At 42.8% G+C, this 24,019-nt stretch overlaps 1 protein-coding gene across 1 annotated transcript in view; it reads left to right on the forward strand.

Annotated features, from left to right (window-relative positions):
- Nucleotides 1–23,762, forward strand: part of LOC121287995 (cytochrome P450 3A30-like) — a 57,189-nt gene extending 33,427 nt beyond the window's left edge. The window contains exons 6-13 of the mRNA XM_041206202.1: nt 5,913–6,001; nt 15,237–15,385; nt 16,268–16,398; nt 18,627–18,720; nt 19,462–19,622; nt 21,222–21,448; nt 22,546–22,708; nt 22,837–23,762. Of these exons, the coding sequence (XP_041062136.1) occupies nt 5,913–6,001; nt 15,237–15,385; nt 16,268–16,398; nt 18,627–18,720; nt 19,462–19,622; nt 21,222–21,448; nt 22,546–22,708; nt 22,837–22,932 (1,110 nt within the window). The 3' untranslated portion in view covers nt 22,933–23,762. The remainder of the gene's footprint in view (nt 1–5,912; nt 6,002–15,236; nt 15,386–16,267; nt 16,399–18,626; nt 18,721–19,461; nt 19,623–21,221; nt 21,449–22,545; nt 22,709–22,836) is intronic.
- The last annotated feature ends 257 nt before the right edge of the window (nt 23,763–24,019 follow it).

The raw sequence follows: 24,019 nt of genomic DNA on the forward strand, positions 1-24,019 counted from the left end.
ATACTCCTTCCCATCTCTGAAGCCTCCTACAATGGCATGCCAACTCTGTTTTTCTGACTCTGGCCTTTTATGCAGCTTCCTCACTGCATCCCTCTCACCTCACCATTGGCAACTATATTTTCAACTGCTTAGATTCCACACTGGAATTCAATGCCTTATCCACACCCCCTTTCTCCTTTTAAATCCCAGCTGCTTGACTAAGCCTTTGGCTACCTCTCCTAATATTTCCACCTTTGGCCTTGCATCCATTTATTTTTGATATCACACTGGGTACCAAAGACAGAAGTAGGACTAAGAAATAGCTTCTGCCCAGGGAGTGTGAGCAATTAGGAACTAAATTAAAAGTCAGAACCACAAAGGTAATAATCTCTTGATTCCTATAAGAGCTGCAATAAAATTGGTATAGAGTAAATAGGATCAGAAAGTTGGATGCATGGCTCAAAGATTGGTGTGGGAGAAATGAGTTTTGATTTATTAGGCAGTGATATGAAAGAGGGAGCTGTACCATTGGGACAGTCTTCACTTGAACTATGCTGGACCAGAGTCCTGGCGAATTTTATGACTAGAGCTGTAGACAGGGGCTTTAAACTAAATAGTCGGGGTTGGGTTTCACATTAGGGGAGATTTGGAAAGTTTAAGAAAAAGGACAATAGTGCAGGATAGCAAAATGGGCAATGATAACCAGAATGTGACAGGAAGAGACAGGGTGTACAAACATAAGAATGCACTAGCAAATAAGATCAAAGTAGCAATAAAATGTAAAAAGACAGAATTAAAGTCTCTTTACAAATGATGCAAGCGTTCAGATAACAAGATGGATGAAATGATAGCACAAGTAAAAATAAATAGTATAATATGATAGCCATTACAGAGGCGTGACCAAGACTGGGATCTGAATATACATGGATATTTGCCATTTTGGATGGACAGGAATAGGAGGTGCAGTAGCACTGTTTGTAATGGATGAGATCAGTACAATAGTGAGAAATGATCTAGGTTCAAAATACCAAGATGTAGAGTCAGTGTGGGGGGGATAAGAAACAGCAAAGGAAGAAAATCACTGGTGGTAGTAGTTCATAGGCCCCCTAATAGTAGCTACTTTGTAGGACCGAGTGTAAATCAAGGAATAATGGGGGCTTATAAGAAAGGCACTCCAATAATCATAGGTGATTTTAATCTACTTGTAGATTGGATGAATCAAATTAGCAATGGTCACTTGGAGGATGAGTTTGTAGTGTGTATTCAGGCCTGTTTCTTAGAAGAATACATTCTGGAACCAACCAAGGAACAGACTATATTAGACCTGGCAATGTGAAAAGAGACAGGATTAATTAATGACCTCATGGTAAAGGATCCTCAAGGCAAGGGTGATTATAACATGGAATTTCACATTTAGTTTGAGGTGAGAAATGTGAATCTAAAACTAGTCACTTAAATAAAGGCAGAGTTGTCTAAAGTGGATTGGGAAAATAGGTTAAAGCATGAGATGGTAGAGAAGCAGTGACAGATATTTAAGGAGGTGTTTCATAACTGTCAACAAGGATATATTCTATTGAGAAAGCAGCTAGGAGAATGATATGCCATCAATGGCTAACTAATGAAGTTAAGCATGGCATCAAACTGAAAGAAAAGGTGTACAATCATGTCAAGATTAGTGGTAGCCAGCAGATTGGGATTTTATTTTTTAGAAACTAGCAAAGGACAACAACATATAATAAAGAAGGAGGAATTAGTATAAGACAAAAACTAGCAAGAAATACAAAGACAGTCAGGAAAAGCTTCTACAAGTATATAAGAAGGAAAAAAATAGCTAACGTAAGTGTTGGTCCCCGAGAGGATGAGACTGCAGAATTAATAATAAGAAACATGGAAATAGCAGAGACTTAACTGTCTTTACAGTAGAAGGCACAAAGCATCCCAAGAAAAGTAGAAAATCAATTGGCAAAGGGAAGGGGGAACTTTAAAATAATCCTGATCATTAGAAAAAACTAATGGGAATAAAGTAGGCCTGTATCTTAGGGTGTTTTTTTAAAAAGTAGCTGTAGAGATAGTGGATGCATTGGTTGTAATCTTCAAAAAGTCCCTAGGTTCCGGAAAGGTTCTAACAGGTTGGAAAACTACAAATGTAACATCCATATTCAAGAAAGGGAGATAGAAAGCAGGAAACTATAGGCCAGTTGGACTAACATTTGTCATTTGCAAGTGCTAGAAACCATTATTAAGGAAGTAGAAGCAGGACATTTAGAAAATCATAATACAATCAGGCAGAGTCAACATGGTTTGTGAAAGGAAAATCCTGTTTGACAAATCCATTAGAGTTCGTTGAGGATTCTTTTCTTATTCATCCATGGGATATAGGCATCACTGGCTAGGCCAGCATTTCTTGCCCATCCCTAATTGCCCTTGAGAAGGTGATGGTGAACTGCCGCTTTGAATCGCTGCAGTCCATGTGGTGTAGATACATCCACAGTGCTGTTGGAGAGGGTGTTCCAGGATTTTGACCCAGCGACATTGGAGGAACGGCGATATAGTTCCAAATCAGGATGGTGAGTGATTTGGAGGGGAACTTCCAGGTGGTGGTGTTCCCACATATCTGCTGTCCTTGTCCTTCTAGATGGTAGTAGTCATGGGTTTGGAAGGTGCTGTCTAAGGAGACATGGTGAATTCCTGCAGTGCACCTTGTGGATAATGCACATTGCCACCACTGTGCGTCGGTGGTGGAGGGAGTGAATGTTTGTGGATGTGGTGCCAATCAGGCGGGCTGCTTTGTCCTGGATGGCATCTTCAGCTTCTCAAGCGTTATGGGAGCTACACTCATCCAGGCAAATGGGGAGTATTCCATCACACTCCCGACTTGTGCCTTGTAGATGGCGGACAGGCTTTGGGGAGTCAGGCAGTGAGTTACTCACTGCAGGATTCCTAGTCTCTGACCCGCTCTTGTAGTCACAGTAGTTAAATGGGTAGTCCAGTTCAGTTTCTGGTCAATGGTAACCTCCCCCACCATGTTGATAGTGAGGATTCAGCGATTGTAATGCCATTGAATGTCACGGGACGATCATTAGACTCTCTCTTGTTGGAGATGGTCATTGCCTGACACTTGTGTGGCACGAATGTTACTTGCCACTTGTCAGTCCAAACCTGGATATTGTCCAGGTCTTGTTGCATTTGGACATGGGCTGCTTCAGTATCTGAGGAGTCACGAATGATGCTGAATATTATGCAATCATCAACGAGCATCCCCACTTCTGATCTTATGAGGGAAGGAAGGTCATTGATGAAATAGCTAAAGATGGTTGGGCCAAGGACACTACCCTGAGGAACTCCTGCAGTGATGTCCTGGGGCTAGGATGATTGACCTCCAACAACCACAACCATCTTTCTTTCTGCTAGGTGCGACTCCAACCAGTGGAGAGTTTTCCTCCTGATTTCCATTGACTTTAATTTTGCTAGGGCTCCTAGATGTCACACTCGGTCAAATGCTGCTTTGATATCAAGAGCAGTCACTCTCCATAGAACCATAGAAAAGTTACAGCACAGAAGGAAGCCATTAGGCCCATCTTGTCCATGCTAGCCCGAGGACACCCTGATGCCCTTTCCAATCCCACCTTCCTGCACCCGGCCCATAGCCCTGCAGCTTACAGCACTTAAGGTGCAGATCCAGGTACTTTTTAAAAGTGTTTAGAGTTTCAGCCTCTACCACCAACTTGGGCAGCGAATTCCAGACAGCCACTACCCTCTGTGTAAAAAAGTTCTTCCTCATGTCCCCCCTACACCTTCTGCCACTTATCTTGAATCAATGTCCTCTGGTTCTAGAATTCTCCGCCAAGGGAAACAATTTTATCCTGTCCACTCTATCTATTCCCCTCATAATTTTGTACACCTCAATCAAGTCACCTCTCAGCCTTCTTTGTTCTAAGGAAAATAACCCCAACCTATCCAATCTCTCCTCGTAGCTACACTTTTCTAACCCTGGCAACATTCTTGTAAACCTCCTCTGCACTCTCTCCAGAGCTATTACGCTATTACGTCCTTCCTGTAATGTGGTGATCAGAACTGTACACAATACTCCAGTTGTGGCTTCACCAGTGTTTTATACAATCCCAACATTATATCCTTACGTTTATATTCTATACCTCTGCCAATGAAGGAGAGCATTCCATATGCCTTCTTTACAACCTTGTCTACTTGACCTTGTCAAATGCCTTGCTAAAATCCATGTACACAACATCCACTGCACTATCTTCATCAACCCTTCTTGTCACTTCCTCAATGAATTCAATCAAATTTGTGAGGCAAGACCTTCCTTTAACAAATCCATGCTGATCATCCCTGACTAGTCCATGCCTTTCCACATGACAATTAATCCTATCTCTCAGGATTGATTCTACTAATTTGCTCACCACCAGTGTAAGACTAACTGGATTATAATTATTTGGCATATCCTCTGACCCCTTTTTAAACAATGGAATTATATTTCCATTTCTCCAGTCCTCCGGTACCTCCCCTGTATCTAGTGAAGATTGGAAAATGATCCTCAGACCATCTGCTATCTCTTCCCTGACTTCCTTCAGCAGCCTCAAAAACAATCCATCTGGCCCTGGTGACTTATCAACCTTCAAGGATTTCAACCCTTCAAGTACTTTCTCCCTCTTTATGACTGTCCCGTCCGATATCTCGCAGTGTTCCTCCTGGACTACTATATCTACATCCTCCCTTTCCTTTGTAAACACGGAGACAAAATACTCATGCAAAACCCTTCCCACAGCCTCTGCATCTACACACAAGTTTGCATCTTCATCTCTGATAGGTCCCACTTTTTCCTTAACTAACCTTTTAGCATTAATGTATTGGTAAAACATCTTTGGGTTATCTTTAACTTTACTTGCTAATCTTTTTTCATGCCCTCTCTTTGATTTCCTTATTTCCTTTTAAACTTCGTCCCTGCACTTCCTATATTTGTCTGGGCTATCTGCAGTGCTTAGTTCTTTGTGCCTATCGTAGGTTTTCTTTTTCTGTTTGATCTTCCCCTGTATTCCTCTAGATAACCAGGGAGGTCTAGATTTGGCAGTACCACTCTTATTTTTGTAGGGGACATGTCTATTTTGTACAATTAGGATCTCACTTTTTAGTGCTTCCCACTGGTTTTCCACTGTTTTATCCTCCAGCAGTGCTGTCCAGTCCACCTCAGCCAAGTCCCTTCTCATTTCTGCAAAATTTGCCTTCACCCAGTTCAAGACTTTTTTTCCTGCCTTATCTCTGTCCTTTTCCATGGTAATGCTAAATCTAACTGAATTGTGATCACTGTCCCCGATATGGCCGCCAACTGTCACTTCACCCATTTGCTCTTCTTCGTTCCCCAAGACTAGGTCTAGGATTGCATCTCCTCTCGTTGGGTTTGTCACTAATTGTTGATAACTCTGGAGTTCAGCTCTTTCATCCATGTTTGAACATACTTCAGTACAAGCAAGGAATTCACTAAATTTCAGTGTGATTCCAGATGATTTGGGTTGCCAACTCTCCAGGATTGTCCTGAACTCTCCAGGAATATGAGATAATCTTCCAGGAGCAGTGAACAACCCAGGAGAAAAATCAAGAATTCCTTGAACTCTTGGTGAACTCATTATAAAAACATTGAAGGTGGGGTAACATACTGTTTCATCGACAGTCAAGAATCATCCAGTCTGGGATTGAAAGGTCTATTCACTTTGCAAATGGATTGGAAAGTAGTGCATCATGAGGTGGAGATGACAAGTGCTCAATGGCCAGAGTGTGGCAGTATCTGGTGGGCAGGGGGTTTGGAGATGGGCAGTCATGTGATGAAATATCCAGGAAAATGTACAACCATATTTGAGTCCAGAGCAGCTTTGTGAACATACCTTGCATTGTTTGCCATTTTCTTTTCCTTCTCTCAGATGTATCCAATAATCAGTCACAATGCAGGAAATCTTGTGAAAAATGCAGTAAAGAAAGCAAAGCTGAATGAATCTGCCGACATGAAGGAGTGAGTAATTTGTCTAAATGCAGATCTGTGTTCACTGCAAACTCTTCCTCGCTCATTAAATCATTTTCACTTTCCTCCAAGGATCTCCTGTTTCACACTGGTCTTGGACTGAAATTAGTGCAATATTCACTGACTCTTCCATTTAACTTGCTGATTATCCTGTGTTAGCCAGTTATAATTGTTTATCAGCTGGTTGCGATGGGACATACTAACTTCTCATTTAGAGCTTATAAACATAGAGCTTCCGTACTAGACAACCAAGTTTACACTTGTATTATATTCTTAGGAGGAATTTAGATGCTTCTTTTGCTTTACCTCTCCTTGGGTAACAGTAATGGCCAAGAATGTCACTGAATTGCTCTCTCTAGATTTTCCCAATGTCATTCAATTTTTTCTGTGGGGATGAATTGTTGTGACAATTCCTCCTGATTTAATTTTTCCCCACCCCCATCCAATTCTGCTCCATGTTTCAATACATTGGGTGGGATCTTATCAACTCTGCGGAGAAAGTGGGGAGAGTTTCAGAAAGGTGGGTGTTGGGTCATCTACTTGATGTAATCTTGCCGGAGACAGGGTCGCACTGGCACCAGATAACCACCCAGCAACGATGAGTAGTGAATTAGTGACAATTAAATGGCCACTTAGGAGCAGGTTGGTGACAGCACCAAAATCTTTCTGGCAGTGGATGAGCCGCCAACTGAGACCAAAACCTGGTAGATAGAGGTACGGCCCTCTAATCTGAACTATGCAAAGGCTGCACATCATCCTTTGGATTCCCCCTCCACAGTGAATGGCCTGGTCGCTGTGACACTTTATTGTTATACATTCAAAAGCCTCTGGGAGGATGGTGCAGGCAATCTCAAAGTATCAGCGTCAGGACCTAGAGATGGTCTCAGCCCGTGTTTTAAAAACTAAGGCAGTGAAGTTCTAATGTAACTGATTTTGACATAATTGATGCCAGATTGAGTTGACACAGGATATGGCTTCTATTTTCCTTTCCTGGTTTTTAAAAGTATTAATTTTCCTTTTGATAAGGGCTGCAAGTTGACAACAACAACTTGCATTTACATAGCATTGTTAACACAGAAAGATACCCTAATATCAAAGAAATGTTGTTAAATTAAATTTGACACTGACCCTCAGGAGTTGATATTAGGGCAGGTGACCAAAAGTTTGGCCACAATAGGTTTTAAGGAACACATTAAAGGATGAAAGAAAGAGGTGGAGAGGTTTAGGAAAGGAATTCCAGAGCTTGGGGCTAGGATGCCTCTAGGTGTGGTCACCAATGGTGGAGCAAAGGGAGCAGAGGATGAACAAGAGATCAAAGTTACAGGAGTGTAGAGCTCTTGGACGATTGTGGGACTAGAGGAGGATATAGAGATAGGGAGAGATGAGGTCATGGAGGGACTTGAAAAGCAGGATGAGAATTTTAAATTTGAGACATTGGATTGTCAGCCTCTGTAGGTCATGATCACAGTGGCGATGAATGAATGGGACCTGATGCAAGTTAGGACATGGGTGGAGTTTTGGATAAACTTCAATTTATGCAGAATTGAAGGTGGGAAACTGGTCAATAGACCTTTGGATTAGTTAAGTCTGGAGGGGACAGGTTATCCTATAACATACTAACTACTCTTTAGAGTTCATAGCCATATAGCTTCCATATTGAACAGCCACATATACATTTGTGTTTATCCTTAAGAGGAATTTAAACCTATTTATTTTGCCCCCTGGGTAACAGTGATGACCAAGAATTATTAAAAATCATAGAATAGTTACAGCATAGAAGGAGGTCATTTGGCCCACCGTGCCTATTCTGGTTCTCTGCAACAGCAACACAGCTAGCCCCAGTTCCCTGCCCTTGCCCTGTTGCCCTGCAACTTTTTTTCCCAGGTGCTCATCCAATTCCCTTATTTGAAAGCCAGGATTGAATCTGCCTTCACCACATTCTCAGCCAGTGCATTCCAGATTCTATCCACTCACTGCATAACAAAAGGTTTTCCTCATGTCGCTGTTTGTTCTTTTGCTATTCATCTTAAATCGGTGTCTTCTGGTTCTTGACACTTCCACCAGTGAGACCAGTTTCTCCTCATCTACCTATCTGGTGGATGAATTGCTCTGTACATTTTCCCAATGTCACCTCAAGCTGTTCTGTGAGAATGAATTGTTGTGACAGCTCCTCTGATTTATTTTTTCCAATTCTACTCCATGTTCGAACACGTTGTGCCAGCATCTATTTTGAAAAGTAATTTGGGCTAAAAGGGGAGCTGACTTTTTTCTGGTTCCACTTTCACCTGTTTAAACACACGAGCCAGAGGACAGGGTGTTAGATTAGCTCCCCTCCTTCAAGATTCATCTGTTGAGTTCTACTTTTTGGGCCTTTTATGCAGAAACCGGTTTGCAGTCGGTGACTATCTCACTCTGTATATACTGATTTCGAATATTAATAACATCAACATATTAAAAAGTACATAAACTGTGCAACTGGGTTCCATAGCGCCCAAAGGTATAAAAAAATGTGGGGTATCTTGCTGGTCACTTCCAGTGCACTGCCCAATGCTGGACATGCCATATGTGCACTGGTAGTATGAGGAGGCTGATAGTGGCATCAATTAGCAATTGTGGCTGAAACTTGGACCATGCAGGTCCATTGAATGCCTGTGCTACACCTAGATAAGGAGTGCTCACTAGTGCTATTTAGAGGGCAAGCCCTCTAACTTGTAGGTGAGGTGTTTTTGACATCTTCTCCTTAGCTTGACTTTGTTAAAGTGCTGGGCCTTATGCTTGGATGTCCATTCAGGGAAAGCATCTTGTCATCTGTAAGAGATAGGGGGGCTGATGTTGAGCAGCCTCTGCTCCATTTGTGGATTGTGTTGCAGATTCAGAGAGGGGAAGCTCTGCGGAGGCTGAGCGGGCTTTCTACAGAAGGATGTACCGACGCCTGAGGCAACTCAGCTTCACCAAGGAGATGGTTACAGAACTGCGCTACCTCCTTCAACATTATCTGGAACCCACACCAGGGTGACAATGGCAATATTAGTGGCATTAAACTTCTATCTGACTGGATCTTGCTTGTTCCTGCCTGGAGACATATCCAATGCCTCCTATTACCCCATCCATTGATTCATCTGGGTGGTGACAGAGACCCTATATGTCGAGAAAGGCAATTCTCCCTCTAAGGAAGGAGAAACAGGATGGGCAGGCACATGGATTTGCCAAGATACCGGGATTCCTGATGGTAGAGAGTCATTAACAGCAATCATGTGGCTCTGCTGGCCCTCCCTGTCAACAGGGAGAGATATGGGAACCACAAGGGATACCATTCCATCACTGTGCAGTTTATGTGTGGTCATGCATGCTATACTGCTGGACTGGGAGCAGCTACTTGCAGATAAAATTGTCAGAGCAGTGGGAGGCATTCAAGGAGGAAATAGCGAGAGTACAGGGCAAAAATGTTCCCATAAAGACAGAGGGGGAGACCAAGTCCAGAGAACCCTGGGTATCAAGGGACATAAAGGTTAGGATTAAGTAAAAAAGAGAAGCTCATTGCGGACACCGAGAGCTCAATATGGCAGAGTCCCTAGAGGAGTATAAAAAGTGCAGAGGGGAACTTAAAAAGGGAATTAGGAAAGCTAAGAGAGTGCATGAGAAAGCATTGGTGAGTAGAATAAAGGAAAACCCAAAGAGTTTTTTTAAATATATAAAGAGCAAGGGAGTAACTAGGGAAAGAGTAGGGCCAATTAGGGACCATTGAGGTAATCTGTGTGTGGATCTGGAAGATGTGGGTACAATTCTCAATTAATACTTTGTGTCAGTCTTCACAATGGAAAAGGACGGCACAGATATAGGCATCAGAGTGGAGGACTGTGAAACATTAGAGGAAATTAACATAGAGAGAGAGAAGATACTAGCGGGTTTAGCAGCCTTAAAGTGGATAAATCTGCAGGACAGGATGTGATGTATCCCAGGCTGTTGAGGGGAGGCAAGGGAAGAGATAACAGGGGCCCTGGCAGTAATTTTCAAATCCTCCCTGGCCACAGGTGAGCTGCCAGAGGACTGGAGGACTGCTAAAGTTGTCCCATTATTAAAAAAGAGAGGAAGGAATAGACCAGGAAATTACAGGCAAGTCAGTCTAACCTTGGTGGTGGGGAAGTTACTAGAAAGAATTCTGAGAGAATATATCTGCACTTGGAGAGGCACAGATTAATCAGGGATAATCAGCATGGATTTGTTAAGGGAAGGTCATGTTTGACAAATTTGATCGAATTTTTTGAGGAGGTAACCAGGAGCATTGATGAGGGTAATGCATTTGATGTGGTGTACATGCACTTTAGCAAGGCTTTTGATAAGGTCCCTCTTGGCAGAAGAAAGTAACAGCCTGTGGGATCCAAGGCAAAGTGGCACATTGGATCCAAAATTGACTGAGAGCTAGGAAGCAGAGGGTGATGGTAGAGGGATGTTTCTGTGACTGGAAGTATGTTTCCAGTGGGGTTCCGCAGGGCTTGGTGCTGGGGCCATTCCTGTTTGTGGTGTACGTAAATGGTTGGGGGTATGATCAAGAAGTTTGTGGATGACTCAAAAATTGGTAAGGTGGTAAATAGTGAGGAGGATAGCCGTAAATTGCAGGAGAATATCAATGGGCTGGTTAAGTGGGCAGAGCAGTGGCAAATGGAATTCAACCCAGAAAAGTGTAAGGCAATGTACTTGGGGAGGGCTAACAAGGCAAGGGATTACACCATGAATGGTAGGACCCTGGAAAGTACTGAAGATCAGAGGGACCTTGATCAGAGGCATATCCATAGATCCCTGAAGGTAGCAGGGCAGGTAGATAAGGTGGTTAAGAAGGCATATAGGATACTTGTCTTTATTAGCTGAGCAGGGAGGTTATGCTGGAACTATATAAAATGCTAGTTAGGCCACAACTGGAGTGCTGTGTGCAGTTCTGGTCACCACATTATAGGAAGGATGTTTTTGCACCGGAGAGGGTTTTTTTTATATTCATGGGATGTGGGCATCGCTGGCTGGGCCAGCATTTATTGCCCATCCCTATTTACCCTTATTCGGGGGCATGTGAGAGTCAACCATATTGCTGTGGGTCTAGAGTCACATCCAGGCCACTCCAGGTAAGAACAGCAGATTTCCTTCCCTAAAGTATAGCAATCAACAATGGTTTCATGGTCGTCATTAGACTTTTAATTCCAGGTATTTATTGGATTCAAATTCCACCTTCTGCCGTGGTGGGAATCAAACCCAGGTCCTCAAAGCATTGCCCTGAGTCTCTGGATTACTTGTGCACCAACAATACCACTATGCCATCGCTTCCCTAGGCAGAAGTGACTTACTGGGATACTGCTGGGCTGGAGGGTCTGAGCTATGAGGAAAGACTGGATAGGCTGGGATTGTTTTCCTTGGAGCAGCGAAGAATGCAAGGGGACCTGATAGAGGTGTATAAGATTATGAGGGGCATAGACAGGGTGGTTAAGAAGGCACTTTTCCCATTAGTTGAGGGGTCAATAACCAGGGGGCATAGATTTAAGGTAAAAGGTAGAAGGCTAAGAGTGGAGTTGAGGAGAAATTTTTTCACCCAGAGCATTGTGGGAGTCTGGAACTCACTGTCTGAAAGGGTGGTTGAGTCAGATACTCTCGTAACATTTAAGAAGTATTTAGATATTCACCTGCGTTGCCAAAGCCTCCAAGACTATGGGCCAAGCACTGGAAAATGGGATTAGTGTAGTCAGATCTTTGTTGACCAGCGCAGACACGATGGGCCAAATGGCCTCCTGTGCTGTAATGTCTATGAGAATCAATTTGGTGAGTACCCACTATCCTGGCAGCAGCCATGATGCCTTCATTCTGAGGCAGTCTGCCATTCTCATTGTCTTGTGCCTCCAAGAAAAACCAGAGGATGGCTGCTTGGGGAACAAAGGGCCCCCTGTATGTGTGGCTCATAAACAACCACTGCCTCCTGATCATACGAGAACAGTGGGCATGTAACGAGAGCCGTGGGGCCACCAAGAAGAGAGTGGAGCTGTAAACATCGGTGTGCTGAAACAATGCTTTGAATGCCTGGACTGCTCAGGAAAACCCTCCAGTGCACACAGGAGCGTGTCTCCAAGTTTGTGATGTCCTGCCATATCCCCATTGTGCAGGCAATGTCAGCATGAATCCAGAGGCCACCTCAGTAAAAGGAGCGGGAAGAGTAGAAGAAGGATTAGGAAGGGGGCATCTGGGACACGGTTTCTTCAGAAAGGCTGTCCAAGAGCACCCATTTAGACTCTACTTCCCTTTACCAGCATTGCACCACCAACCCCAACCTCGGCATCCATCTGAGACACTGCATCAAGATTCAACAATAAAAGCCACCAACAGTAACCCTTGCAAAGGAAGGGCTCCAAGCTGTTCCAAAACCACCTACCACTTTGGAAGCAGACACCTCAATACTCCTTGACAGTGACCATCAATTTACCAAGCATTTCACTGTACATGTTCTCCTTTATGCCCCACATCAGGGTACTCATCTACATGCCCTGTAGCAGAACTTGCTTGTGACTTCACCCTACAGGAGTATTTCCCAAACTGTTTTCCAACGCGACTCCATTTTAACCTTTGAAAATTAATATGACCAAAGATGCCAACAAAAGCAGAACAGCAATAGAGTGGCAAAGTAACATTCAGTATATAATAATTGAAGTAGTAGTGAGCTGCCTTCTTGAACTGCAGGAGTCCATGTGGTCTAGGTACACTCACAGTGCTGCTAGGAACGGAGTTCCAGGATTTTGATCCAGCAACAGTGAAGGAACAGTGATATAGTTAATACAGGAATAAATACTTGGTAAAAATGTTATTGTATGTACTTGCAGATTTCATCCAAGCTCCCTATATTCCCCGATGACAAAAGACTCAGTGAAACTCCTCTCGCCTTCCCCCACCCCGCACTCGGTAATCAGCACCATCCGCACACACAGTAATCAGTCTGTTTCCCAATCCCCACACCCCAATTTGGTCTAGTTGCCAGTGCCTCCAAAGCAGATTTGCCAGTCCAGGATAAGGAACCTGTACAACAGGAGCAGAAACACAGTAAAAGTTGAAGCCGCCTGACCTGGTTTTTCCCGCACTCAGTGACTCAGTGCTTGTTGACCTGTGCCTGCTCCAAGTCAGTGCACAGAGATCCCAGACTCACCACCAGAGGTGCTCCTTAAGGTGCTTTGGATCCACGGTCCTTCCCTTTGCTGTTTGGTGGCATCGATCCAGTGGGTCCCCTGCTGTGCTGCCAGAATCTTCTCTCAGTTGCCATTTCTGCCTCGGGGGAGTGGGAGCTCGTGACTCCAAATGCTGTTTCTGTGGCCCTATGGGGGGGTGGAGGGGTCATGACCCACAGTGAGAATCACTGCCCTAGAGTGAGCTGGCACATGAGCTGTCTTTTACCCTCAGGCCTGACAGCAGTTCACTTATACCTGATGACTCACCACTCTAAACTAGTGTCTAAAGTTTGAGCACTGTCAATCTGAGCTGGTGGCTGCAATTGTCAGATCCAATGACAGTGCTTCATTTGTGATGTGGTGTTTCTCTCTCCTCCTGGGACTGTTGGGGTTGGGCAGATGCCATTCCATGGGGATCTGAAAGCAGAAAATCAGAAGGGGAGTTTGGGGCGACCTCAGTGGAGTGTAAAGCAAGAACTCCATGGTCACACTATCTACACTCACATCATGTCATAAAGCAGGATGGGGGTGAGGTGGGAGTTGAGAAGGGGCATAAGACAGGAACATACTGTCACCCTGAATGTTCATAGTGATGCTGGATGCTATGGGTTTATCACATCTGGCCCTGGGATGTACAGGACCATCTCCTGGGGATGTTCAAGGGATGAAGCCATGCATGTCCCACCAAGGTTCAACTTTGCTAACTTCTATTGTAGGCAACCTTATACTGAAAGGGAGAGGGCAGAACATCAGTGATTGTGGTGCACTAGGTTTGAATGGCATGCCTGCTACAGTTGAGTAGCTAGAGGTTTGTGGAAGAATATGAGAGTAGGGTGTGAGACTGACAGTTTAGGAAGGTATGTGAAGGTGATATGGAGCACCTGGCTAATAGGTGTGTGTACTGAGTCCAGGGACTGCTGATGGGAGAGTGTTGGGGGTGTGGTGCAGTGAGCAGCGAGAGTGGCTGGAGGTATTATGGGTGGATGCATTCTTTTACCTTGATCATTCACTTTGAGATCATTAAACATCTTGTAGCACTACTGCCAGACCCCAGGAGTACCCCTCCCAGCCACCTGTCCCCATTCAGTTTGGAAGGTGCTCCTTCCCCCATGGCGTCTCCTTCCTGTTGATCTCCATCTCTGTGGTCTCCAGTGCAATATCCTGAACTGTGGAACCCTCTCTCTGCTCTAGTTCTCAATTTCCCTTCTCTCCAATTGCAGCAGAGGCACCAGCCTGACTTCTTTTAGTGAGTGCAGTTTCGCTTTAAGATGGGAAGACTACCTGTAAGAGCTGAATGCTAGTGGGAACATACACTTGCCTCACACTGATAGGGCCCCTGCAGAGGATCCAACCAGCCAGTAGCATGGATTGTGCTGGACTGCAAGCTGAAATCATTCAAATGAGGCAGCACAAAGTTGCAATGCTCCCTGTCTCAATGGGGACTGGCTCATGACCACTGTGCCCAAAATGGGTGTGAACAAAGTTTTAGCCAACAGGAGAAGGTCCAAAAATAACAGCTTTACAAGGATCACAGAAATGATATGGTGTAGAAGTGAGATTTCTATTCATCAGGAAAGGGTTTTTTTACTCCAGAAATCAGAAAGTAACCTAACAGGGTCTTTAACATGGAGATGTTTAAACTTGCAGGGGAGAACAAGAGTATAGGCAGAATAGTCACCAATAACTTCAGCGGGAAACTTGAGAGATTGTCAGAATGTTAAAAATATGGATTTTGTTATCACAAAGAATATTAGAGACAACTGGTACAGATACATTTAAAGGAAAGCTTGATAAACACATGAAGGAGGAAGGATTGAAGAATATGTTGATAGGTTTAGATGAAGATGGATGGGAGGAGGTTCATGTGGAACAAAAATGCCGGTGTAGACTAGTTTGGCTGAATGGCCTGTTTCTGAGCTCTACTTTTGATGGAATGATTTATTCTGCCTCAGCAGGCTACTGGCAAAATAAAAAAGCCTTTCTTTATTTCAGTTATAAGCAGTTGCAGCAAATACATTTCTCTTCCCTTCTGTCAGTATCTTTGGAGCGTACAGCTTGGATGTGATCACCAGCACTGCATTCAGTGTGGACGTCGACTCCATCAACAACCCCGATGACTCACTTGTCAGAAACCTCAAGAAACTATTAAAATTCAACATCTTCGATCCTAAACTTATCTTTTCTTGTAAGTGATTCAAAATATTTGTTTAGTTTTAGTTGAGACAAGGTAATAATTTTTTTGCTTATTGGCTAAGGAGATATCATGTTTGTTGCTCCATTCACTCTGGTCCCATTTCCCTTGCAACGCTTCAGGAACTTTGTGGGAAAATCCTTTTGAGCTAACAGTGGAGAGGTAAATCTAGCAGCAGACACCATTAGGTGCCCAGCTATATCTAAACTTGGCCCAATGATTTTTTTGCCTATGTGAACCCATCACTCTATAATTCCACAATTTAACTGCCAGGAGGCTTTTCTTCACAGTTTGTTCAGACTGATTACTGGGAATGTTTTGGGCCCATAGACATTCAGAGTCCATCTTAGTGTGTGGCGCGTTCATCTCTGAGTCAGAGGATTGTGGGATCAAGCCGCACAGCAGAGACATGAGTACATAATTCAGGCTGATAATTCAGGGTAGGCTCAGAGAGCACTGCACTCTCAAGGTGCTGCCTTTCAGATGAAATGTTAAAACATTTTCCCTGTCAGGTGGTTGTAAAAGGTCCCATGTGACTGTTATAAAGAACAGGGGTGTTCTCCAAGTTTCTTGCCAATATTTATTCCTCAAGCAGCATCACCTGATACTGATTATCACATTTTTTTTACGGGGCCTTGTGTGTACATTGATTTGTGTTTCGGACATTACAACAATGATTACTTGACATCTCAAAAACATTTTATTTGTCTGTCAAACTATTTGGGGCATCCTAGGTTTGTGAAAATTGACTTTACAAATCTCTCTTTATCTCTCTATGTCTTTTTCTCTCTCTCATTCTTATCCTCCTTTTGTAAACCTATGATTGTAGGGGTACAGCTATTGGTCATCTGTATGATTTTTATTCTTTTATTCCAGTTATTTTTCCTGCCCTTATTCCAGCCCTGGAAAAACTTGATTTCAGCCTCTTCTTCTCTAGAGATATGAGGGAATTCTTCATGAACATTTTGACAAATTTGAAGGCAAAGCGACAAAAAGGAGAGCACACTGTGAGTGTTAAACTAACTGTGAAGTGGTTCAAGTTCCGACAATAGTTCTGCCTCTCTCCCTCCCTCCACACCGACCATCTGTCTCTGCCTTATTCTCATAACGATTACAACATTGGCTATTACAATATTGCAAAATTAGAAAAGAAGGGTACCTTGGGAATATTCTTTTTCAGTTGTGGAAGTTTAGTAGCCAGGTGTGTAGTTTCTGTTTAATCTGGTTGCAGACAGCTGTACCGTCATGGACCAGGGATTGCTGCTAGGGTTCTCCAATCTCCAGCTATAAAGTGGAAATAGTTTTTTGGTAGAACAGAAGTTGAGTATTGCTGAAAAAAAGAGACGCCGAAGCTTTTTGTCTTGCACTCATCAAGACACTTCTCAAGAATACTAATATAAGGGGGAAACAACACCAATTTATGCTGTATGTGAAGATATTGCTGATTGGTTAGCAACTGGACTCAGAGTCAGAGTCTCTTTTTTCAGTAAGTGGGGGACAATGGCTGCTTTTTGCCATTTCTCTCAGGCTTCTGCCAAGGCTATAGCCAGAGAGAAGAAATTCTACCCCATTGTGTTTTAGGCTGTGCATTTTCTTCACAATTTGGAATCCGGTGGTAAAAATATTTTTGGATGGCCTGTGAATAAATTCCATTAAAGAGAGGGTTGGAGAGGGAAGACGAGGGATGACTATATCAGTAACATTGGAGTGAGTGAAAGCAATCTGATATTTTCTGTAGATCTGTATCGATTAGAAATTTTCTTGTTATATTGTACTCAAGTGAAGATCTCCACTATTCCATCTCCTTTCCAAGTTTGTTTTAAGATGTATGCTGTAGTGTGTAATCTCTTTAACACTTGGTGCCCTGGTTCACTACCTGTTAGGACTTTGCTCCATTTAAATGTCCAAAAGAAAATGGAATTTATTTAGTTAATTGACAGTATTGACTGTTATGGGGCAAAGATATCTTTGCAGGTAAATTGGATGAGGGGATGTTGTCCAACACTCAGGCCGCATTTACAACAGAATTGTAGCTAATTAAATGTTTAGTTCAGTGTCTATTAGTGATTATGCAGGAGAGAAGCAGGAGTTTCTTTCTCAAATGGTGCATTTTGTATTCGAAGAAAAGTTGGTTAAATTGAAGGTCAAGATTTAAATTGATCCCAACCTGCCAAATACAGGCAAATGCCTCCTTGGTTTGTTTAACAGTCACTGACAAAGGTTTGGACAGCTTCACTGACATAAATCAGAATGAGTGGTTTTAGCCATGAGGAAGGACAAAAGAAAGTGGGGGCTTCTCACTGGAATAGAGACAATTCAAAGGAAATCAGGTTCAAAATTTGGTTAAGGTAAGCAAGACAAAATCTTCACATTGGTTGATGAGGATGTAGTGAGAGATCATAAATTTAAATCCGTCAAAGGGAGAGACCAGGCAAAAATTATTTTTATTCAGAGGATTGTTGGGATGTAGAATGCCCAGCCAGAAACAGAATCTATAACTGCTTCTAAATGGGACTGGGAAGTGGATAAAGAGAATTTTTAAAGGATATTGAGGATGGGACTAAGTGAACAACTAAGAGCCAATGTGGCTGTGATGAGCTGAGTGTTCCTCTGTGTCATGAAAGTCTAGAGATCTGGAGTTGCAGCACCCCTGTTCTGTCACCAGCAGAGTGGATTAGTGGGACTCCCACTGGCCCCCTTTCACCCTCAGTATTGATCCTGTTCCAATTGTAAAGAATGGAGTAATTTATAGAGACACTGTAAGTGTAAAACTGGAATTGACCTCTGCTGCTCCTGTCAGGGGAACAGGCAAACCTTGAAGGCCAAAGATTTAAGTTGTAGATTTGTGCCTTCCCCCTACAGGGAACGAATGATGATCCCTCTGGGATTGATTACCTTTTTCGGAGGGAGTCTCGGGGATTTTCCCTAGGCCAGTAATGTTAGTTCCATTGGATTTTGGGAACATGTAATGGACAGGCTACCCAGTGTAGATCAAGAACTCCCCCCAACATCCCCTGGAGCAGTTTTTGAGCACATATGGACGGGTGAAAGTCTTGACAGCTCTTCCCTGGCTGGAGTCCTGGGTGGGTTCTGATTCCGGCCTCTCTGGAGGAAATACATTCTACTTCCTCCTTTACAGCCCTCTGGAATTTCAGTGTCTAGGACTTTACTCCTAAGGAGCCTGTTTCTATGCTGTCATAGCTGAGTCCTCACACAATTCTTGTTTAATTCTCAGGTTCGGGTGGATTTTCTGCAGCTGATGGTTGATTCTCAAATAACCAATACCAACTCCCAGAAGCAGAATGATGTCAGCAAGTCGACAAACAAAGGTGCCATCATTGGAAAGCTTCTCACTCCCTTCATCCTTATTTCTTTCTGTTCCTTAAATTATTGCTTGCTGTTCAGTTTATTTTTAGTTCTTTTGTTTTACTCTCTTTGGTCTTTCGGTTTTCCTATACCCTACCTGGCTGACAGTTCAGACACGGGATCTACTCCCAGCCCCTTAAACCCCAGTGAGGGGTGTGTGAGAACATTCTGGGGAGGTCTAACTCCTGCTGGAATTTGTTGTCTGTCTTACCCCATTGGGAATTGCCTACCGTTTGGCCGGTGATTCCGAACAATCATGGGGGCCTGACGTTGGGAACTGGGTAATGCTAGGAAATAGCGACACACATTAATCGTTCTTACACCCTGTGTGTCTAGGCACTGGAGTCCCAGTCAGTAGTAACCCTGTCAATCCAGACTATCTTACAGGAGGATAAAAGTGTTTATTTACCCAAGCTTTAGATTTGAACTGATTTTATTTGTAGTGTCCTCTTAATAAAGTCTAGCTTGTAATCTGATCCAACCACGGTGCTGGGAATCTATTTAATGATTTTAGTACAAGGGCTTAATTTATGCTCCTAGCACAGTTATTGGAAATATTGAATTATCTGCGGCATTGCACTTTTAAGTAGTGGGTACTAATAAAAGTTTTTGGCAATATTTGCACTGAAAACCCAACATTTTTATCTTCTGCGTTGTAAGGTGAGGATTGTGATCCATGTTCTGAATCTTCTGATTCTCTGCAGCTCTGACTGACACGGAGCTTCTGGCGCAGTCCTTGACCTTGATCATTGCCGGATACGACACCACCAGCAGTACATTGTCATTTGCCGCATACAATCTGGCGATGCACCCGGACGTGCAGAAGAAGCTGCAGCAGGAAATAGATGAGGCTTTTCCAAACAAAGTGAGTCCTTGAGAAAGGACAAGAAGGAACTTGCATTTCTATAGTGCCTTTCATGATCTCAGAACATCTTAAAGCTCCTTTCAGCTAGTTTCTGAATTGTAGTCACTGCTGTCATGTAAAACATGGCAGCAAAGTGACAATGAACAGATAAATATGGCCCTGAGAACTGCCTTACTGTTCAAAATCCTCCCATAAAATGTTTTACGTCCAATTGAGAGGATCCTCCATTTAATGTTTCAGAGAATTACCCCCCGAGGGCCTTAGTGTTCAGGCAGTGAATAGTGATCAGTCACCAGCCATTCCTGTACTTTTCAGTCGTCTTCAAATATCCACAATGTGCTGAGTTTAGTTGGCTTTTAAGTCAAGTCCTTTTACAGGGTTTCAATGAACAACTGTTCAGCCAAATGTTTGTGGAGTTCCAGAGAACAGAACTTTTCCCCTCCTAATAATGATGATGATGAGCTAACATGAATTGAATGACCTTATTGACATTGCATCCCGTGCTGGACCAAGGGGCCCAATATCCTTGGATCTTCTTCAGTTCATTATGCTTTATCTCCCATGTGATAATTCCATCACATTCCCCTTCACCACGTTTTATTGAGTGATTTTGTCATTTTCTCCACATTTTCCCAACGTCTATTTAAATCTTCTTTCATCATTCTTTGTCTAAGTGTTGTCTGTTAGGGATAATCTGTTCTCTGGCATTCTGCATTGCTCTGAAATAGGCTGTTAGGAGCAATGAGAGAATGGCCTATTCCTTCCTTCCTATTGGAAGGCTAATAGTTTCTTCCACATATTTCACTCTTTCTATCACTCTTTCCAATTTTTGTCCTAATCCTGTTTCAATCTTAATCCGGTTCCTGATCCATGATTCTTTAGTATCCACTTCTTTGGGTAACATTACTTCACTGATGGAAGCAAATTTGGAGAGGGTTGAATTGTATTAGCGTGCAAATTGAATATTAATCAGCTTGTCTCCGTTCTTGGTGTTTTGGCTAAAATAAATTGAATGTGCTTGAGCAATTCACTGCCATCAACATTTATAATCCAAATAGGTGCAGCTGGAGTCCATTTGTTGATGTTCTGAGGTTTTCAGTCTGGATAGTACTCACAATGACAAGCACTGCCCGATGCACTTAATGGCATTTGCTTTGTTCTCTTGTTGCTCATGGCATATTAGAAGGTTTTTGCAGCACAGAAACAGGTCATTGAGCCTAACTGGTCCATGCTGGTGTTTATGTTCCACCTGAGCTCCTCCCCCCTACTTTATCTAACTCCATCATATTTATCTAAGTTACTCACCTCAGCCACTCCTTGTAATATAGAGTTCCACACTCAAGCCATTCTTTGGATAAAGAAGTTTCTCCTGAATTCCCTATTAGATTTATTAATGATTATCTATATTTATGACCTCATAGTTCTGGTGTACCTCACAAATAGAAACATCTTCTATCCATTACAAAACAACAGAAAATATTTCTCTTGCCCGTGCCAAAACATTTTAATTTTCTGGATTGCACCTCCCTGTTCCCTACCCCACCCCACTTTTCACTAATGTCCTATTCAGTTATTAAAAGTATTTTTTCCTGTGTGAAGGCTCCTCCCACATATGATGGCGTGATGCAGTTGGAGTATATGGAAATGGTGATATTGGAAACCCTGCGACTGTTCCCTGCTGCACCCCGTATTGACAGAGTGTGCAAGAAAGATGTCCAGCTCAATGGGGTAACTGTTCCAAAGGGGACTATTGTCATGGTTCCTGCCTACGTCCTGCACCATGATCCAGCATACTGGCCAGAGCCCGAGGAGTTCAGACCTGAACGGTACGTAGGAATGATTGTGCTTGTGTCAAAAGCTCATCATCACTGGACAAAACAATGTCCTCTCTGGATACCAACATATCCGCCTACTTCACAGCAAGCCTGGTAGTCAGGAGCAGACACTAACAATGTTTTTTGTAATTGTATTCCACTGACTTAGAGTTGCTGAGGCTCAACATAACAGTGCTATCACCACTCTGTCTGAGGCCAACCACTCAGCACTGAAGAGACATAAAATTCTGGCCTTTGCTGTCCAGTGCGTTAACCAGCTAAAACACCGAGAACCTTCTGGGTGTTTTTGAACTGAGCGTCCGTCTTCTGTTTTCTTACTTATTTACAAAATCTCAAAAGTACTTTGGGGATGTTGGAAAATGTCTATTTCTCCAGTTTTGGAAGGGCCACCTAACAGCACAGAACTGAGTTACCACCAAGGAAGAGCCATTTGTGACAGCTTTGGATAGCCTGAGAAGCCACTATTTTGAAATGACAGTATTAATGCAAAAAATTGCTAAAACAGACCAACCTTCTCAATGTCTTGAAGCTCAGATAGGAATCTGACAACGTTCCACATAAGAGGCTATGGTTCAACTAAATGCATTAGTAATTCAAATTAAGTCACTTTTATTTCATAGAACCATAAAATGGTCACAAATCAGTCAGCCATTATTCCAACTCCTTTGTTCCCTCTTTGTGACAAAAATCAAGTTGTTATCATTTTTGGAGGGACCCAATGCTATTTAGGCTCATTTTAAATTTGGAGTTCACTGATGTGCATAACAACCTAAATACCATCTTGAATAGATCTGTACACAGCTGGATGTCGGGTGAGGACAGGATCAACCTTGACTGTACTGCTGTTCTGCACAGTTGATTAAACTGGTAACACTCCACAGTCTGGGCTCACATATCAAGGCTTGCGCCCAGTGCCTGTGTAACAACAACTCAAGAAATATCAGTTAGTGATGGAATTGCTGGGACAAAGCCAGAGTTACAGTTTTAAACTGTTGCATTCTCCATCCACTCTGATAAATTTAAACTATATCCAAGCAAATTTGACAATGATCTATTTCACTTTTTTTGTCTTTTGTCAATATAACTAGGTTCAGTAAAGAGAATAGGGAGTCTCGGGATCCTTATATCTTCCTGCCATTTGGTGTGGGCCCTCGGAACTGCATCGGGATGCGACTTGCCCAACTTGTGATGAAAGTGGCACTCGCTTCATTCTTGCAACACTTGACTTTCGTGCCATGCAAGGAGACACCAGTGAGAATTTATTTTGTTTGTTGAAGTGAATATAGAGGGGAGGGAATAATGGGATGGAGCAGAACCATCTATTGTTGCAATCAAACCTTCCTGTTGGCTTCGTATTAACATTGCTCTTCCTGTTTCAGATTCCATTGGATTTGGATGTGACTGAATTCATGCAGCCTAAGAAACCCATAATCCTGAAATTTGTGCCACGAGTCAACGCTGATTTAGAGGAATAAAGCACTTGGTCCATGCGGAGCTATGAAAATATGTAGGAGTGTGTGTGTCTCAAACTAAACATAATTAGGATCTTACATTACTCATCAAATGAAAATACATGGAAACGTAGGGCAGAATCTTGTGGATACAACTGGGATCCCAGCCGCCAGTTAGAGAACCTGTGAGACTCCCACATAGCCTTTCTTCTGGAAGGCCCACTGCATCTTGTGCCACATAGGCACTTAACAGGACTGTGGCTGGCCTTCCCCTGGGAACAAAGACCCTGCGGACAGAACTCCTGTCCACCTAGAGCTGCTTGCCATTCAGAGCCCAGGAGCTCTTTTGTACACAGCAGCGTCACCAGGAAGTGGTGGCAGGTCCTCATCCTGTTACCTCTCCACCTGTTTAAACCACCAAACTCTCCATGGGGGAGACACAAGATTCTGCCCCAACACAATTCAAAAAAATATATAGGATCAGAGAAATCAGTAAGGATGCACTAATAAAAATCCATGATCTGCCTCCAGCTTTTGTACCTCTGAATGTTGAGTGTGTCCAGAGATACTATAATAGTGATTATTCAATAGGAAAACATCTGCCAACTGAATAGTACCATCTGATCAATAGAATGTTGCAAAAATGTATTTTTTAACGTAGGTATTTAAATTAATCATTTGTGATTATATAACTATTTGACTATTCATGACCTATCATTCCAATATACCAAATGCTTTCCATAGAAAATGTATCTGTAAAAGATTTTGTAAACAATGACATGTATTTTTACCACTTATTAAGCAACATTACATATCTAACAAACTTCAAATAAATTTAAAATCATTGAGCTCAATATCATGTTTTGACTACATTGCACTGAAAAGACATTGCAGAGCTTTTCTTGGAATATCATTATGAAATGGTCCTGCGGCTCACCGGGGAAACACACTTAAAATAAAGAGACTGTTGTTGAATTTGTGTCAACTTTCTGGAATCCAAATAGAATGAGATGACCAAAAACAAAACAAAATTCCACTAATGTTGGAAACTTGAAGCAGATGATAGCCTGAAACGCGCAGTAGGTCAACCAGCCTCATTGGAGAGAATGGA

Source organism: Carcharodon carcharias, chromosome 15, assembly GCF_017639515.1.
Source record: "Carcharodon carcharias isolate sCarCar2 chromosome 15, sCarCar2.pri, whole genome shotgun sequence".
NCBI classification, from domain to species: Eukaryota; Metazoa; Chordata; class Chondrichthyes; order Lamniformes; family Lamnidae; genus Carcharodon; species Carcharodon carcharias.